Consider the following 19131-nt stretch of genomic DNA (forward strand, 5'->3'; position numbering starts at 1 on the left):
TTAAGAAAGGAGACTTTATTTTTTATAAAAGGTTGCAGCCTATAAGGTGGCTGGCCATTCTGACAGGCTGGGAAGCCTAGCCTTTAGCAAAGACTGTTAGCAGGCACTTTGAAGGAGGAAGTGTTGGGGCAGGAACTTTATGTTGCATGGGTTGGCTAAAGATTACATATTTAACAGGTTATAGGAAGAGCTGTGAATAATCATAAAAGAGGTCACATGAATGATGAGCATACATGCATGCTGCATGCATTCCGTATTCACTTTGCATTTAAATGCATTACAGTTAGGCCCATAAGTCAAAAGGTGAAGCAGGGATATAAAGGCACTCAAGCACACAGCCTCTGTAAACTGGCCAGAGCCAGTCTATGGTCAGTGATCTCTTATCAGAAGAAAGTTACTGAAATCAGTCTCTTGTCCAATCAAAGCAGAGGTTATGGCTTGTGGAACAGAGGGGTCAGTTATTCAGTGTCTGTTGGCTGGTGAAATGCAATTGTTTGAATATTGCTTGTCTTGAGGTCAGTGCTTGTTTAGCTGCTAGAGGAAAAAAAAACCTCATGACAGAACAGAGTTATTCTTTAGGTGTAGGGGTGTGTCACTTAACCCTTGCCTGGCATGACTCTGTAGCAATAAGATACCCAATTAAAAACAGGACATAGATATCTTATTGCTTAGGTATCTTATCCAATTTGATATCTTATTGCTACAAATAACCCATTATGTCATTCTTATGATCTCTATTTTGACATTAATGCTGATCAGTTATTGTGTCTGCACCACAAAAGGGAGGCGGTATAATGAGGCATGTTGAGCCTCCTGTACTGTCATGGCTGGGAGCCCAGTTTTTAAGGTTTTTCTGGGGTCCCCTTGGGTCCATTCAGTCAGTTGTGGGGATTAGGATTTCATTTTTAGTCCTCACTTTAGACTGACTGCTGCCAGCTGTTATGGATGGAATAATGTAAATCAAAATTCTCTCCTCCTCCAGGAAAAGCTGCTGCTTCTTACATGTACACTTTTAAACCACGGAGGAGAAAACACTCATAGTACAAAACTGAAGCTAAAATGTGTGCCAGGCAGAGAGAATAACATGTGTGAGACCCCTGAGATCACAAATGGTTTGTGGCATGAGCACAAATGAGCAAGGGAGAATGGTTTAAAGATATACTCAGAACATAGATCATGTAGAAGCTTAAATATACTTGCTAAGAATGTTTCATTTTTCTCCATGAAGAAACAATGTAGAGTTTTAAGCAAGGAGAGTGACACAATTTGATTCATGTTTTGAAAGAAGTGTCTATTTAATAATTATCTAGAAGGTTTCTTCTCTCAGTTAGGCACAGCCTGGTCCTATAAGATAAGCAGACATCAAGAGCTCAATAAATTATCTGAAAAATATTCCAAACCAGCTCTATCTCTTCTGTGTTATTTCAAGGCCGTGTGTTACAGGGCTTGGCGCAATTGCTCTATGTTACATCAGGCTAATGTTTATATTTTGAGTTGTAGGAAGTGAAGATCTATTGGAAAGTTTTCACCAAAGTTTTTAATAAAGTTAATGCTGGCAGCAGTGTGGAGGATGGGCAAGAGTAGTCATAAAAGTTGCGGCTCAGTGATCATTTAGATGTCTCTTGCAATAGTTTAAGGAACAAAGAAGAGCCTAGACTAAGGCAACAGGAATGGGAGACAAGGGGAAAAGGGAAAAGATAAAAAAACAGCTCATTAGTGGTAGAAGGCAATAACCCTTCTATATGTCTGTGTACCTCTCACATAAATGTAGATCTCCTGGGCTCTAGGTTCTGATGGGCGGTCCTATAGGATAGAGGTGTTATCTTCCCAAGGAGAAGGAACAGACATCTGGTGGAAGCAGGTTTGAGAAAGAATGTGAGGAGAAAAACTAGAAAAATCATTCCACACAACTCCATTAAGGAATTTTTGTGCTAAGAGAAAATGAGATATAGGCAGCAGCTGTGCGTCTGTGTGTGTGTGTGTGTGTGCGTGTGTGCATAAGCACACTATAAAGCATTGAGAAATTATAGTATCTATTGAATAAAGGAAAAAGAAAACATCGTATTGAAATCAGAAAAGGGAGAATTAGTGGAGCAATATCCTTCAGAACTTAAGAGTTGATGACCTGTTTCCCAAGGGTTGGCCTACTTAGGAGCAGGAGCATTTCATCCACAGTAAGAGGAAAAAAGGAACAATGGGCAAGGTGCAGGCAAGAGGGTCAGTGTGGTCCAGGAAGCCTGTGTAAGTTGCCTTCTGCTGGCTTTTTTGCGTCAGTGAAATACAAAGTCATCAGAGTAGGAGATAGGTAGATAGAGAAGATAAGAAATAGTGATCCGCAAGGATGGAAGTGTCAGTGGATCAGGGAACTATCATTATAGCCAAGTGACATTTAAACTCAGTAGAGGAAAAATTTCACAAAATATACACACATCAGATATTTTCAACGACTCACCTAGAATTTAATTATATTGTAAATGGAGCTTTGAAAGATCGACTAGTACAATAGCCTTTATTCAGAAATGCTCTACTTTGAAGAGAAACAGAGAAACCTTCAATTGGCATTTAGTACTAATATTTTCACATTTTTCAATCACACTGACCAGAAGTAGATAAAAATTGTTTATAGCTGGATGGTCCTGAGAAATGGGAGTAAATGTCACAATAGGGCTCAATTCACCTCTGAGGTATGTATGAATGAAAGAATTAATGGATAAAGGCCCTTGGAGGACTATTTTTAAGGAAAATTCAGAAAGAAAGGTAATAATTTTGGTGTAGAAATATCTCACAATTTTGCTATTTTTAATTTTCAATTTTCTTAAGTAGGACTCAATTTTAATCTTCGCAAAATCTACAGGGTATACTAAAAACACATTCTTTAATTTGAAAAAGGAATTATACATTTTCAAGTAATTCAAAAAAGCTACTAATATTATAACAAAAGAGATATAATCTTTAGGTGTATGAGATTTCTGTTCCTGTACTTCCCAAGAACAGTTTCTTTATACTAAACTTTCAGGAAAATTTTGTATATGAGTATTAATGTTAATTATAGAAGTAGGAAAATTGATGGAAAAAAGACAAAAATAGTAACCATAAACAAATGTGAAAAACAGCCATTTATGACTGTAAACACACATACCTCATTGCCACTTTTATTCAGTATCTATTTTTTTCATAATTCTTGCTTGGATACTCTAACAGTTGATATTGAAATTAAGCCCTGATTTGTAGTTCTTACCAATTTTCTTGTTTTTTTTTTTTTTTTTTTTTTGAGACTGAGTCTTGTTCTGTCGCCCAGGCTGGAGTGCAGTGGCATGATCTCAGTTCACTGCAAGCTCCGCCTCCCGGTTCACGCCATTCTCCTGCCTCAGCCTCCCAAGTAGCTGGGATTACAGGCACCTGCCACCATGCCTGGCTAATTTTTTTCTATTTTTAGTAGAGATGGGGTTTCACCATGTTAGCCAGGATAGCCTCCATCTCCTGACCTCGTGATCTGCCCACCTCGGCCTCCCAAAGTGCTGGGATGACAGGTGTGAGCCACCGTGCCTGGCTGCCAGTTTTCATTGTGTAAATACTCCCATTTCTGAGTGTAAGCTTCCAAAAGTTCTTGTATATTTAGCAATCTGACCCTGGGTGTGATATGAGTCACCTCCAGCCCACCACTGTTTGAATGGTATTTAAAGTGAAGGTACAGAAGCTATTTAAAAGGTCACAGAAGTAACCTAGGCAAGTGATAAAGAGACTAAATTAAGGTAGCAGAAATAGGAGAGACTATTTCCAAATAGAATAGATGGAAGGGAGCTCCTGAGGGAAATAATCCTTCCATATGTCTTTATATACCTCATATGGATGTTGGACTGCTGTGTTCTGATGACTTGTTCTGTCAGGCAGAGGGTATATTGCCCTAAACATAGTGGATTTTTAAAAAGCAATTATCCAAATAAAAGACTTATCCTGGAAGAGGAAATGAAGGATTGAATTATAAGCACTGTGCACTTAGGTTACACTAAATTTATAGAAAAACATTTTTCTTTCTTCAGTAATAAATTGACCTTAGCATACTGTCATTTTTTTACTTTATAAACTTAAGTTTTTTGACATTTTGACTGTTTTGTAATAACACTTAGCTTAAAATATACATTGTACAGCCATACAAAAATATTTTCTTTTTTTACATCCTCATTCTACAAGCTTTTTTCTATTTTTTTTTTTAACTTTCTTGTTAATGTGCACATTAGCCCAGGCCTACAGAGGGTCAGGATCATCAAGACATCCAAGACATCAGCAGGCCACAGAAATTTTTCAGCTCCATTACAATCATATGGGCCTGTAATTGTATATGCAGTCCCTTGATGACTGAAATATCATGAGGCACGTTATTGTATTTTTTTGATTTACATCCTAATTGTATGAGTTCATGTGTCGGTACACTAACATATCATGTCTATTCTAGAGTATATAAAATTATTTTCAAGGGAAGATGTAAAAATAGGTATGAAGAAGTTCTGGTACTTTTTTCCCCACCCAGCAGATCACTGTTTTTTGTTTTTTTTTTTTATCACTTGAGTGTTATGCACTGCTCTTTAAAGATTCCTGCTCTCAGGAGCACCTAAGGGTAGAATAGGAACTGGCACGCTCCCATGGCCAGGACGCTGCCTTCTGGAGGCGCTTATGGAGATGGACTGGAGTCTGGGGTCTTGGAAAGTAGGCATGTTTGATGGGCCAGTTTTACATTAAGTTCTGTAGTCTCATTGCATCTGGCACCCTCAAGTTTCTTATTAAATACTACAGCCTGGTTTTTAGCTTTGTTCCATAGTAGGAAAAGTTTCAGCATAGGAAAAGTTCTGTGCCCAAAATTGCATCCAAGAATTCAAAAGGCAAATAGAAACAGAAGTTATTTTTCATATACTTATCCGTTCATTTGACATACATTTACTGAGCACTTAATGTGCCAAGCCCTGTTCTGAGAGTTGAGAAGTAGCCTGGAGTAAAGCATACAAAAATGGCTGCCTTCTCAGAGCTTATATTATTGTGTCAGGACCAGCATTCCAGGAAAGGGGAGCAATAAGGTCAGGGTCCCTGAGACAGGAACATCCCTAGTGTGCTGGGAAATAAATAAATCACTGCGGCTGAAGCAATTTGAGTTTGGGTAAGAAGAACTTGAGGTCAGAAAAGTAAAAGTGGAGGCAGGGCATATGGGATTGGGGTCGCAGATTGCATAGTGCCATGTGGATCAGTATAAGAAATTTAGCTCTTACTGTTAGGAATTTGAGAAATGATTGGAGAGTTTTTTGCAAATAAGTAACGTCATCAGACAGTATGTTAACTGGATAATTCAGGTGGCTAGGTTGAGAATAGACCAGGGCAAGGGCAGTGTATGAGGGCAGAAGCATGAAGATCAGTCAGGATTCTAGTGTAAAATATTAAAGAAAGGTAATGCAAACGAGACAGATGATGTTGGTCTGGGATACATTGACAGGAGTGGTCAAATTCTGTTTATATTTTGGAAATAGTGCAGTCAGGGTTTGCTAACTGATTAGATGTGGCCTTTGAGAAAGAGAAAAGTCAAGGATGACATCAAAGCTTTTGCCTTGATCTACTGGAAGAATAGGGTTACTCGATCTCAAGTAGGAAAGACAGTAAGAGAGTGGAATGTGAGGAGACCAGTTTAGACATGTTAAGGGTGAGATGTTTATTGAGTCTATAATATAAACAACCCAAATTCAGGTATTGAATAGGCAAGTGGACATACCAGTTGGGAGTTCAGGAGAGGAACCAGACTAGAACTCCCAATTTGAGTGTCAGTAGCATATAGATGCCATTTAAAGTCATAAGACTGTGATAACCCAGCAGGGAATACAGATACAATAAAAAAATTCTGAATATATTTTGTATTTACAATTGACAGAATTTGCTGGCTGTCAAAATGTAGGTATAAAAGATAAAATTTGAGAATGCCTCCAAGGATTTATAAAGAATAAAAAAAGCTGTTGGTGGATTGATTCTGGGGCTCTCCAATAATTGAAGATAAAGAGGAGCCAACAAATTGGATTGAAAAAAATGTTTAAAGAGGTAGGAATCAAACGAGACAAGTGTGGTATCTTGGAAGCCAAACCAAAAAAATAAAAAGTGTTTCAAGGAGTTAGCAATGGTCAGCTGTGTCAAATGCTGCTGTATTTACATGAAAACTCAGAAATGACCATTAGCTTTCATGTGATAGACATCATCATCAATCTGGCTTAAAAGTAGTGTCATTTGAGTGATGGGAGCAAAAAGGTGATGATGGGAACTGCTTTAAGTGAGAACAGGGGGAGAAAAATTGTAGCAGAGATTATAACATTTTAGACAATCCTACTGAGGAATTTTGCCACAAAAGAGAGCAAATGCGGTGATGGTTTCAGGGGGAGATGTGGTCAATCTTCCTGTTTGTTTTCTTAGTAGGAGGCAAATACTAGTATGTATTTAAGCTAATAAGAATTGGTTAACAGAGAGGGAAACTTTAAAGATACATATGAAAGCAGGGAAGAAGGGTTTACTGAATAATGTTTTTGGATAGGCTAGAGAGGATGGGGTCTAGTACATGCAAGAATGGTGCTGGCTTTTGCTAGGAACATGAACATATCATCTACATGAACAAGAGAAAGGTAAAGTTTTTTTTGTTTTGTTTTGTTTTTTTTCAAGGTACAGGTAAGTGGGTAGATACCGTGGGAGCTGGTACAGTTTCTCTTTTGATTGGATCTTTTTCTCAATGGATCAGGAAAAAGGGCCATGAGCCAAGGAGGTGTGAAGAGAGAGGAAGAATAACAGACCTTTTGAGGTGGATTTTCCTGAACTGGAAATGAAAGATGATGGCAGGACTGTGTTTTTTCCTTTGGTCACATTTCGTGGCTTAGGGCAGAGCAAAGAGTTTAGATTTAATGAGGGTTTTGGTTTAGGCACAGATAGGTAAGAAAATGAATGGGGAAAAACTTAGTGAAGGTATCTGCATGGGAGTGATTATGACGATTGACCGTGGAATTTAGTTAAGTAGTGAAGTGAGGACACACAGTGTGGGGGTCCAGGCCAGGGAAAGGATATGAGACTAATGGACTGTAGGTGCAGTGAGTTAGATTTTCAAAGGACTTTTGGAGTTTTGTGACCAGACAAAGTGAGCTGGAATATGAGAAGTGGTGTTAAAAAGTGTGTATTAAATTGAGATTATTGAGGAATTGCAGTTATTATAAAGACAATTTGTAGCATGTGGCCAGGGAGGTGAGAGGCTGGGAGTAGGTTGGAGGGAAGATCACTGGAAGAGATCCACCCCTCCCCATCCCCATCACAAGGAAGGTAGGCATTAGTTTGCAAGAGTTCAAGCCCTTAGATCTGCTTTTGAAGGAGAAGAGGCTATTTGTAAGAAAGCTGGTAAGTTTCTATTCCAAGGTTCATGATCTAATAGGAAGACTGCAGGTGTGGCCGTCAGGCCCAAGTCCTAGGTGAGAATGCAGGTCTGCGAGCCCCTAGGACCGGACCATAACGACCTTAACAGCCATAACGGCCGTAACTGCCATAACGGCCGGCTGCGCGAGGCCCTTCCAGCATTTCCACTTTCGTCAGGTACTGGAGAGGGCTGCCGGCCGGATGCCAGGGCAGAGGGGCAGGGCGGACGGCTAGGAGTTCAAGAAACATCCTGGTCTGAGGCAAAGACTGCAGCCTGCACCGCCATGAATAAGCTTTTCAGCTTCTGGAAGAGGAAGAATGAGACCCGCAGCCAGGGCTACAACCTTCGAGAAAAGGATTTAAAGAAACTTCACAGAGCTGCTTCAGTCGGGGATTTGAAGAAGCTGAAGGAATACCTTCAGATCAAGAAATATGATGTAAATATGCAGGACAAAAAATACAGGTGACCAGACTGAAGAGCCAGCGCGGGAGGACGGGTTGGGGCCTGGGTCGTTCAACCAGAAATAAGTGGGGGCTGTTTGACACTGATTGTCACTCCGGCTTTCCCAAAGAAGAGAGATTGTCTGGTAACCATGGGCAGAGGGTCCCACTCCAACTTTCGGCTTTTTATTTAATTAAAAAAAAAATGCTGGGCCGGGCGTGGTTGCTCACGTCTGTAATCCTAGCACTCTGGGAGGCCGAGGCGGGTGGGTCTCCTGAGGTCAGGAGTTTGAGACCAGCCTGGCCAACATGGCGAAACCCCGTCTCTAACCAAAAATGCAAAAATTAGTGGGGCGTGGTGGCGGACGCCTGTAATCCCAGCTACTCAGGAGGCTGAGGTAGGAGAATCACTTGAACCCGCAAGGCGGAGGTTGCAGTGAGCCGAGATCGGGCCACTGCATTCCAGCCTGAGTAACAGAGCAAGACTCATCTCAAAAAAAAAAAAAAAAAAAAAAAAAAAAAAATTGCTTGCTTGAATATTTTCTACCCTTCCTGAATCCATCCTCTCCTCTGACTGGCTTAGTCTCCACTGGCAGTCCATCTTTTCCCCACCTTACTGTTTTGCTTCCTGGTAATAGATCGTCCCCAGGCACTAAGATGTACAATTTTGCTAATGGGAGAATAGGAAAAGAGTAGAGACGACCCCCTGGAACATTGGTTAGTTAGATTTTAACACTTGGAAACATCAAAACAAGTAACTTTTAAATTTTTTGAAAAAGAAGCTTGCTGAGTTTATTGATACTTAACAAACTTATTTGGACAGAGGATGATTTTTTTTCTCCCTTCATTGCTACCCATTACTTATTACCAATTTTCTTAAATCTGATTTCATTTTCTCACCAAATATATGCTGCAAATATGTGTAACAACTGTATAAACGTGTCAGATTCTGGGATAATATGATGAATAAGCCGTACTATTCATTAACCACATTCATTACCATTGAACTTGTGAAGTCACAAAGGTCCCTTGTAGCCCCCTGGGGCCTTGATGCAGCACAATCAGCTATATGAACTCTGTTAAACCACTGTCCTTACTTTGGTTACAATTTAAAAGAGACTTTGAGAATCTCCAAACTCAGAGTTGCTGTTGAGCTGGGGTTAACAAGCAGAGGGACTCCCCAGATAGCTTCATACCCAGTTTAGCTTTATTATAACAAGTGTAGTTTTAGGCTCTGTCTTGGCATACTTGAGAGCACAATGGCTGCTTCAAAACAGGCATTTGAACTCGCTGTTTAATCAAATTCTTCTTTAATCTAAAGTGAGTTTCTCATAGAGAGCATATACACTTAACCCTTGAACAATGTAGGGGTTGGGGTGGGGAGTCAACCCCCTGTGAAGTAAAAATTTGCTAATAACTTTTGACTCCCCCAGAACTTAACTATAAATAGCCTACTATTGATTGGAAGTGTTACCAACAGCATAAACAGTTAACATATATTTTGTATGTAATATGTATTATCCACTGTATTCTTACAATAAAGTTAGCAAAAGAAAAAAATGTTATTAGGAAAATTATAAGGATGAGAAAATATATTTACTGTTAAGTTGAAGTGGATCATCATAAAGTTCTTCATCCTGTTTTCTTCACATTGAGTAGATGGAGGAGGAGGAAGAAGAGGGGTTGATCACAGTGTCTCTGGTATTTTTTGGTAGTAAATGATAAAATAGACTGATATCTACGTATATTTTATGCATTCATGGCATACGTAACCTTTTCTTAATTTTTCAATATTTTTAGGCTACATGTTTCATCTGCTAGTTTTTTCAAATTGTTGCAAATTTCCAAAATTTTTCTTATATAGCTATTGAAAAAAATCTATGTATAAGTGAACCTACACAGTTCAAACACCTGCTGTTCAAGAGTCAACTGTAGTTGCATCTTGTGTTTTATCTATTCAGCCACTGTTTGATTACAGAGCTTAATCTATTTACATTTAAAGTATTTATAGATAGGGAAAGTTTTACTATTGCTATTTTGTTAGCTTTCATGTTACTCTTATAGTTCCTTTGTCTTTTTCTTTCTTACTGTCTTCCTTTGTATTTTCTTGATTTTGTGCTTTGATACTGATGTGCTTTGGTTCCTTTCTTTCTTTTTTGTGTAACTTCTACAGATTTTTTTTTGTGGTTACTTTGGGACTTACATAAAATAGCTCATAGCAGTTTATTTTAAGTTGCTAACAATTGAAGTTCAATAGCATATAAAAATTCTAAATTTTATCTCCCCCCAAACTTTGTTGTTGTCATAATTAACATGTATTCATATTGTTTATGGGGAAGCTGGGGTGCTGGCAAGCCACCTCCTTTGCTCTCTTGGGTAAAGCTGGGAGGTAGTGGGTCTCTTTCTTATCATATGGCACTGTGTTGGAGGCAGAATCTTCAGCAAGAGGGTGTTCTGAATCTCTCTATTAGGTCTAGTGCCTCTGGTTTTGTATTCGCTCAGGGTGCAGGAGACTTTCAATTAGTTTCTGAGTTTTCACAAAGGGAGTTTGTCCTTACGCTGTTGCTGAATTGGTGTGTTTGTTGTGAGGAAGGGTTCTTCAGGGTTTCCTACTCTGTCATATTGCTGACATCACTCTGGTTAATCTTTTTAATGTGGATCACTTATGAAAAATTTCCTCCCAATTACATAATATCTTCAAACAAACCCATTAACAACCACTTGCTGCGAAAATTAATACATATTAAGAAACAAAGTTAGGTGTTTGGCATTAGTAACAGTAAATATGTACTATCGGTGGCTGCCTTAAAATATTTTTGGGAGTTTTCAAGTCATAGGGTATGAAAAGCATCATCTTTCATCACAGGTGGGTAAGTGAAAACTATACAGTTAGGAAAAGGATTTGTATTTAGCTTACTGATAGTATTATGTCTTTTTTTTTTTTTAACAAAAACAGTGTTGTCCAATCTTCTAGATGGCTTTTATCCTACACCACTCCGCTGAATGATTTTTATAAGGTAATCGATAACTTCAATGTGACTTCATTCAGGGGTCAGTTTTTAGTCTTACCTTGCTGGCATGTCAGCAAAGTATTTTGTTTGCCATATCAGTGGTATTTGAAATATTGTCTTTCAGAACACTGGGGCCATCTGGCATTTCTCCTAATTCTGTGGACACTTCTTTTGAGACTCCTTTGCTGGTTTCTCTTCATCTTCCTGACTTGTAAACACGTAAGGAATTCCACCAGAAATGATTCTCTCTCTACTTTTATCTTCACTCTCCTGGTGAAGAGAGATTAGCTTTAAATATATATATTCCAGTGCCTTCCAACTTTTAATCTCCAGCCAACCAGACCTCTTGCTGCCTATATTTATACTTAGATATATAATATTCACTGGTGTGCTAATACATGTTTAATAACAGGCCCTTAATGGGTAGGGGAGGGAAAGAGGGAAAACCCTGATTCATACAGTTTATAAATTGTGGCCAATTTTAAGCTACCAATGGGATATCAACTGGCTTGCAAAATTCCTGAAAATTTAACATTTAGCTTGTAAGAACCACTAGCTCCATCACATCACTACTTAGCTTTCTCAAACTGAGGTCTCAAACATTCCCAAACTAAGATCCTGTTATTCTACTTCTGACCTGCCTTTTCTTTTTTGATAAATGCCAAATGTTGTCTTTCAATTGCTTAAGGCTGAAATTCTAGAATATTTTTGATTCCTCTAATTCCTTCACATCCATTTGATTAAACAGCAAATCTTGTTGGCTCCTCCTTCAAAATAAATCTAACATCCAAGCATTTCTTGCCACCTTTATAAGTACTACCATAGTCAAAGCCACCATTATGTCTTACCTAGAATTACTACAGTGGCCACTTAACTACACTTTTCCCTTTTCAGCTTATTCTCAACACAGCAGTCAGAATGATCCTGTGTAATGTATGTCAAATGGTATTATTCCTTGTTTTCGTAACTTCCAATCACTTTCTGTCTTACTAGGGGTAAAAGCCGGATCCATCCAGTGTCTCATACCACCCTATATGATCTTCATCTTCACCCTGTTACTTGTCTGATCTTACCTCCTACAACTCTTCCTTTCATTCATTTACCTCCAGCTACACTGGCCTTCTTACTGTTCCACAGAAATGCAAGACATGCATTTAGGGTTTTTGGACTAGCTGGTCCCTCTGCCTGGGGTGCTTTTCCCTCAGATAGTCATATGACTTGCTCTTTCACTTCCTTTAGGTGTTATTCAACTGTTACCTTACTAGTGAGACCTTCCCTGGCTACTCTTTACCTACAGTTGTACCCTTTCTCCTCACTGACATTTCCTACCCTTCTTCCCTGCTTTTCTCTTTAGAACTTAATATTGTCTTATGTACTTTTTATCTTTTAAATTGTTTGTTGTTTACCTCTTCTACTAACATGTATGATTTATAAAAGCAGGTATTCACATATGTTTTGTTTGCTGATATATCCTCATCACCTAGAACCCTGCCTAGCCATAGTGAGGGCTTAATATTTTTAAAATAAATGAATGAAAGGATGAATACATACATATATACACGTATAAATGGGAGAACTTAAGGATACTATTCAGCAATAAATGCAATGAATTATGGATATATGCAAAAATATGGGTGAATCTTGAAAGTGTCATGCTAACTGAAAGAAACCAGACACAAATGACTCCATTTACATGAAATTCTAGAAAAGGTAAAAGCACTGTAGCATACAGGAAGCAACAAAAAAAGAAAACTACAGTCCAGTATTCCTATGAACATAGACACAGAAATCATCAACAAAATACTAGCAAACCAAATCCAGTAGTACATCAAAACGATAATTCAACACAATCAAGTGGGTTTTACTCCAGGTATACAAGGATGGTTCAACATATGCAAATCAATAAATGTGATTCACCACATAAACAATTAAAAGCAAAAACCAGATGATCATCTCAATAGTTGCAGGAAAAACATTGATAAAATCCAACATCCCTTCATGATAAAAACCCTCAACAAACTAGGCATCAAAGGAACATACCTCAAAATAATAAGGGACATCTATGACAAACACACAGCCAACATCATACTGAATGTGGAAAAGTTGAAAGCATTCCTCCTAAGAACTGAAATAAGACAAAGATGTCTCCTCTCACCACTCCTATCCAACATAGTACTGGAAATCCTAGCCAGAAAAATCAGGCAAAAGAAATAAAAGGCATCCAAATTGACAAAGAGGATATGAAATTATCTCTATCACATGGACATAAAGGTGGAAATAATAGACACTAGGGACTCCAAATGGGGGAATGGTGGGATGGGCATGAGAGTTGAAAAACTACCTATTAGATGCTATGTTCACTATTTGGGTAATGAGTTCAGCAGAAGCACAGCATTATGCAAGATACCCATGTAACAAACCTGCATATGTACACCCCGAATCTAAAAAAAAAGGATAGTGACATAATGTAAATTAATAGTTACCAGTGGTTTTAGATATGGGGGGAGGGGAAAGAATTGACTGCAAAGAATTGACTGTAAATTGACTAGTCAAAATTCATAAAGTTGTACACTTTAATTTTATTATAAATTACAACTTGATAAAGCTGAATGAAAAAAATCTCAAATTGTATATTTCTGTTTGAACGTGTGTGTGTGTGTGTGTGTGTGTGTGTGTGTGTGTGTGTGTAGAGAGAGAGAGATACTGGAAATGAGAAAGATAAAATATTAAAGGACATATACTTAAATTGCTATTTCCGAGAGAGATGAAATGTGGGCAGAGGAAAGTAGATAGAGTGAGATGGTCATTGGGAACTATTTGTTTTGTTTGAATTTTTAATAAGGTAAATTACAATGTTTTATCAAATGTTTCACAGACTCATTTTGGAAGCATTGTGCTTAAGGTCTCTGAAACCTCATGTAAGCATATGTGCATATTAATGGCCTAATGGAAGTGATATTTTTAGATATGTTTTCTAGTAAAAAAAATGATACTGAAAATTGGAATGTCTGGTAAAAAAGAAAAAAAGGGACAGAGGAAATAGCATAAGCAGATTGTTCAGGAAGCCACAGTGGCCTAGCAGGAAAAACATTGTTCTGAGAGTCAAGATCTGAGTTTGAGGGCTTCTCTACATCTGTATGATGCAGAGATACCTTCAGTCACATCTTTCAAACTAGAGCTACTACTCGATTAGTGTTTTTTAAACAAAGATCTGCAAAGCTCTGTTGCAGGCATCTTATTAAATCAGAATAGCTCCCTGTTAATGTGCTCTGTGTAGTTAGCTTCTATTTTTGTTTTTATTTCAAGAGCACTGTGCCTAATAAGTTTGAAAATGAATTGGAGATGTTTAATGTCTCTCCTGCTATAAAATCACTTTTATGGTTTTTAATAAAAAAGCCCTTAAGATCTATACATAACTTGGTGAGTGGAGGCCCAATTCTAAATTAATACCTTCAACCATACTACTCAAACCTAGATTACATCGAAAGTGCCCAGCCTAGAGATGAAAATAAATGACCTAGTGTGAGTTAGCTTCCTTGGTTACTTCTCCTTCACTCACCCTGAACTCTAAGTTATCAGGAGCCCACGAATGTCACTTAAAAAGGGCATTCTCATCATGAGATTCAATTGAAGGCTACAGCTATGCCCTGGCCCTGTACTCTGTCTAGCAGATAACACTTTTCACTTCAGCTTTCAAAGTAATCTTTCAGCCTTGACACTCATCTGAGTCATCCCTTTTGCTAAAGTTCAATTTGAAATTTCTGGTATCTGATCATTCATCACCTGTCCACAGTCTATGCTGACAATTTTTCCATCGATATATGAGAGAGTGAGAGTCTGGGAGAAAATAGAACTTGAATGAAACAAAATGACATCGGTTAGCCTGAAAACCTAGAAACCAGTACTAAGCTTCACAGGAATTTAGATTTCTGGTTAGATTAAGTACCATGAGTTAAGAAGTAACAATATAAACTAAAGTCTTAAATTGGGAGTATAATGTATTCATGAAAGTTAAGGATTTTTGACAAATGGAATAATATTGATTTTAAAATGTTTCTCTAAGATATCTGTAAATATACTTTTTGCATTCACCTCTTTCAAAAAATAGAATGGCCTCTGTTTTTGACATTAAGTGGAAAAGCATTCCTATTGGCCTCGAAGCATTTACATTATATGTGTAAACATATAGATAAGTGGCCACAACAAATTTTTTTTTTTTTTTGCTGCTTGCTCCAATTGTGAGCTCTAAAATTTAAGGACACTTAAATCTAAAATTTAAAATAAAATGAATGTAAATGTTAAATCTGTATGTTTTTTAAAACATTTTGTTTTTTTTTAAACTAAGATGACTGCTTTAAAAGGATGACAAATATTCTAAGTGAAAATCTTCTTTGCAAGATTGACGGTTTGAGTGAATATTGTGAACTTTTCAGTGTTTTGTGCATGCTCAAAGCTAGATTAGTTCTTGTTTTCAGATTTTGTACAAATGACCCCAGGCTGTATTGTTCAATACCTCGTTTGAAAGTGGAATCTTTCATGGCTATTTTATTTTATTGAATTTGTGGCTGATTTCCTAAGTTCTTGGAGCTTAATATGAGCCATGAAATTTTTTTATGAGATTTGTTACTGAAGGTTTTAGATTCAGTTGGTGGAAGAGCGAGGTATACAGCAGGGTGCAGCAGCCATTTGTGGAGGACCTATTGGGAATCCATTTACTTTCTCTTAGTAAGAGCAGTGTGTGTGTGTGTGTGTGTGTGTGTGTGTGTGTGTGTAATTTTATGCATTTATTTTAAATTAGGTAAAAAATTGGAGTTGGAGGGAGAGGCAGATCTAAAAATTGGGTGGAAACCACCAAAGTTCCTTGGAACTAAATTCCCAAGATATGTGTAATAGCAGATGAGGGAGACGCATCAAAATGTTTGCCAGGATTTGCTATCTACTGCAAGGGATTATCTTTGGTGGGCTTAAAGCTATTTAGCCCTGTGTTATGTTTGGATTGAGGGCTCTGAAAACTCCTATTACATAAGGAATTTCATCCTTAAGCCAAACTGTAAATGTGAACAGAAAGCTTAATTAGTGCTTCATTGTATCAGGATTACTGAGAAATTAGTCATCAGAAATTTGCTTGGTAAGGATGGAATCACAGTAAAGTAAAGGTGGATAGTTTTGAGGGAAACATAATTTAGACCATGTTGTTTGATGAATCATTTTTGTCCTACAACAAAGTACTTCTTTGTTCGTTCCTTAAATTCAGATTGTCTTTTCCATGTAGTATGTTAATTAATTATGGATAACTTCTGGTTTTATTCTGTTATGTTAGCTGACTGTCTTCTTCCTGACTGTGCTCTCTCTTTAGCTAAATAATAATATAATTGGTTAAAATTTGGCTTTTTATATTGTAGTTGTATTATAGTCTTGCCTTCCAGAGATTACATTCAGGTAAACTTAATTAGAATTTTAGCTTTCTCCAATTTTTTGAACTGTTTTTATATTTTCTTGGTTTATTGCCATAGATGATAAGTTATTGTGTATAGGTTTTGTTTGTTTATCTTTTTGAAAATTGCCTTATTTTTAAGTAGTTATCTTATTTTTGAGGTTCACCTTTTTGCTACTCCTGTGTGTCAATAGCAGGTTTATTTAGGTACCCATAGAGTACTTCTGAGGAGCTAAAGTGAAACAAGGAAAATATATTTAAGTTTCTTGTTTGGAACATGGATTATTTATATGTGGCCTTGGTATTATAAAATTATCTAAAAACAAGGCTATAATGATATCACCTTAGAAGTAGATAAATGTTTATTGAGGGCCAGTCCAGGCTAAAAACTGCAAAATTTAAATGGATCTAATTAGTCTTCTGTCATAATTCATGAATGTGTGTCTGGTTTCCGGTAGGCTACCTAGAATAGGGTTCTTTAGAAGTAGAAATTAGTGTAATAACTTAAAATAGGGTTAAGATCTACAACTTAGAGAGTACTTAGGCATTCACCTTTTACTTCTCAGAAACAAATGCCAACTTTAATCACTGAGTAAATAAAGAAAAACACACAATTAGGTATAGCATGTCATTGATTAAGTAATATCCTTTCCTCCTGTTACCTATTAGATGTATTTCAGGTTTTAAATATAATTTCTAAATTTTATGGTGATACCTAACTTTATTATCTTTTCCAAGGCCCAGACATCATTTTGGTATTTTTTTAAAAATCTATTTTCATCTCATTATAGTTAAGTTTTCCTTGAAGTGAAATCAGTTAAATATTTAATCTTCAACACACTTGTGCAGCCCTGAAAGTTCAATAAAATGTAATTGTAATTAATGTACATTTGTTTAAATAGAAATATGTGCATGAAGCAAGTACCTTACCAATGTACAATCTGGCTTGTTTTTGGGTAAAACAAGTAACTTCTCAAACGAAGACTTATCTCTAACTTTGTGTTTTGTTTTATTGACATAGAACACCTTTGCACCTAGCCTGTGCTAATGGACATACAGATGTTGTACTTTTCCTAATTGAGCAACAATGCAAAATAAATGTCCGGGATAGTGAAAACAAATCCCCATTGATTAAGGTATACCATAATTTTTCTTTTTCAATTGGAATGTGTTTGAGTTCTCCTAGTTAACTTTTGTTGATTTTTCATGTTTTAAAACATAGTATCAAACATTAATTTATCATATCCCAAGTAGTAAATTGGTTACTCATCTACTCTTGTTGCATTAACAGGCAGTACAGTGTCAAAATGAGGATTGTGCTACTATTCTTCTAAACTTTGGTGCAGACCCAGATCTGAGGGATATTCGTTATAATACTGTTCTTCACTATGCTGTTTGTGGTCAAAGTTTGTCATTAGTTGAAAAACTGCTTGAATACGAAGCTGATCTTGAAGCGAAAAATAAGGTAGTTTTCTATTAAAGAAAAAAATCCTATATTTTGGAAAGCAACTGAAGAGCATATTTCAGATAATTCATCTATGTTGAAATATATGTTATATAAAGCATGAATTTTCCAAACTAAAATTGGGGAGAAAGAGAAGAGATTATCAAAAACTGATAAAATATTTCTTCTCTTGAACTCTTTCTATATTTTATTGCAGATTGTAATCCTGACCTCCAAAGAAACACTATATTTAACAACTATAATTGTTTAACAGGCCATAACAAATGAGGAATATTTAATTCTCTTATAACTGGGTATTGATAAAAATCATAAAACCCACCTTTTTTCTATTTTATTGATATACTCATGAATAATAATAACAGGGTTGAAATAGCAAATGACACAATATTAAAATTAATCTAACTCTTCTACTGAGGCATTATGAATAGCCGATGAATTTTTTTAAAAAGTGTATTGAGCCGGGCGTGGTGGCTCACGCCTGTAATCCCAGCACTTTGGGAGGCCGAGGTGGGTGGATCACGAGGTCAGGAGATCGAGACCATCCTGGCTAATGTGGTAAAACCCCGTCTCTACTAAAAATACAAAAAATTAGCTGGGCGTCGTGGCAGGCGCCTGTAGTCCCAGCTGCTCGGGAGGCTGAGGCAGGAGAATGGCGTGAACCCGGGAGGCGGGGCTTGCAGTGAGCTAAGATTGCGCCACTGCACTCCAGCCTGGGCAACAGAGCAAGACTCTGTCTCAAAAAAAAAAAAAAAAAAAGCGTATTGATACTTAACTGATATTTTGTCCACAGCCAAAATAAGTGCCAGCCTTGGAAGTTTAAGTGAAACCCAGTGGAAATCTGAATGTGACAATATTATGAAATGTGAATTGATGGTATGCAATGCTTACATTAAATGCTAGGTGCTCATCACTTACTTATTCTAGGCTGCTCTTACCTACAATTTGAATTAAGCCTAAAACAGAAACTTTAATTTTTTTGTCTGGCTCAACCCTGATTTCTTTTCTTGGTCTTTGAAATCACATTTTTTTATGTATTAAAATCTTTTAAGAGTTAAAGTGTATATTCAGAAGCTCTTATGCACACATATTTTAAGTTGAACTTAAATCTAAAGAGCATGAAAATTTGCTACAATATTTTAATCATTTTTAAATATTTTTTTCAGGATGGGTATACTCCACTATTAGTTGCTGTTATTAACAATAATCCAAAAATGGTAAAATTTCTTCTGGAGAAAGGGGCTGATGTGAATGCTTCAGATAATTATCAAAGGTATAATTAATAAATAAGATAGCACATAACTAGAGCTACCTAATAGGATTGTGTGTGTGCGTATGTGTGTGTGTGTGTGTGTGTGTGTGTGTGT

The 19131-nt window shown here is 37.0% G+C and overlaps 1 protein-coding gene across 4 annotated transcripts in view; it reads left to right on the plus strand.

Moving 5' to 3' along the window:
- Positions 1 to 7051: 7051 nt before the first annotated feature.
- ANKRD7 (ankyrin repeat domain 7) overlaps positions 7052 to 19131 on the plus strand; it is a 98657-nt gene continuing 86577 nt past the window's right edge. For 2 of the 4 annotated variants that reach the window (XR_010112790.1, XM_063606363.1), the window contains exons 1-4: positions 7476 to 7879; positions 17324 to 17438; positions 17594 to 17767; positions 18931 to 19037. Coding sequence is in view for 2 of the 4 variants with exons in the window: in XM_063606363.1 (XP_063462433.1) it covers positions 7479 to 7879; positions 17324 to 17438; positions 17594 to 17767; positions 18931 to 19037 (797 nt within the window). In the remaining 2 variants the exon portion in view is untranslated. Of the gene's footprint in view, positions 7880 to 17323; positions 17439 to 17593; positions 17768 to 18930; positions 19038 to 19131 lie in introns of all 4 variants that reach the window. The other 2 variants (XR_010112789.1, XM_003808644.5) reach the window with 2 other exon arrangements.

Source organism: Pan paniscus, chromosome 6 (genome assembly GCF_029289425.2).
Source record: "Pan paniscus chromosome 6, NHGRI_mPanPan1-v2.0_pri, whole genome shotgun sequence".
NCBI lineage: Eukaryota > Metazoa > Chordata > Mammalia > Primates > Hominidae > Pan > Pan paniscus.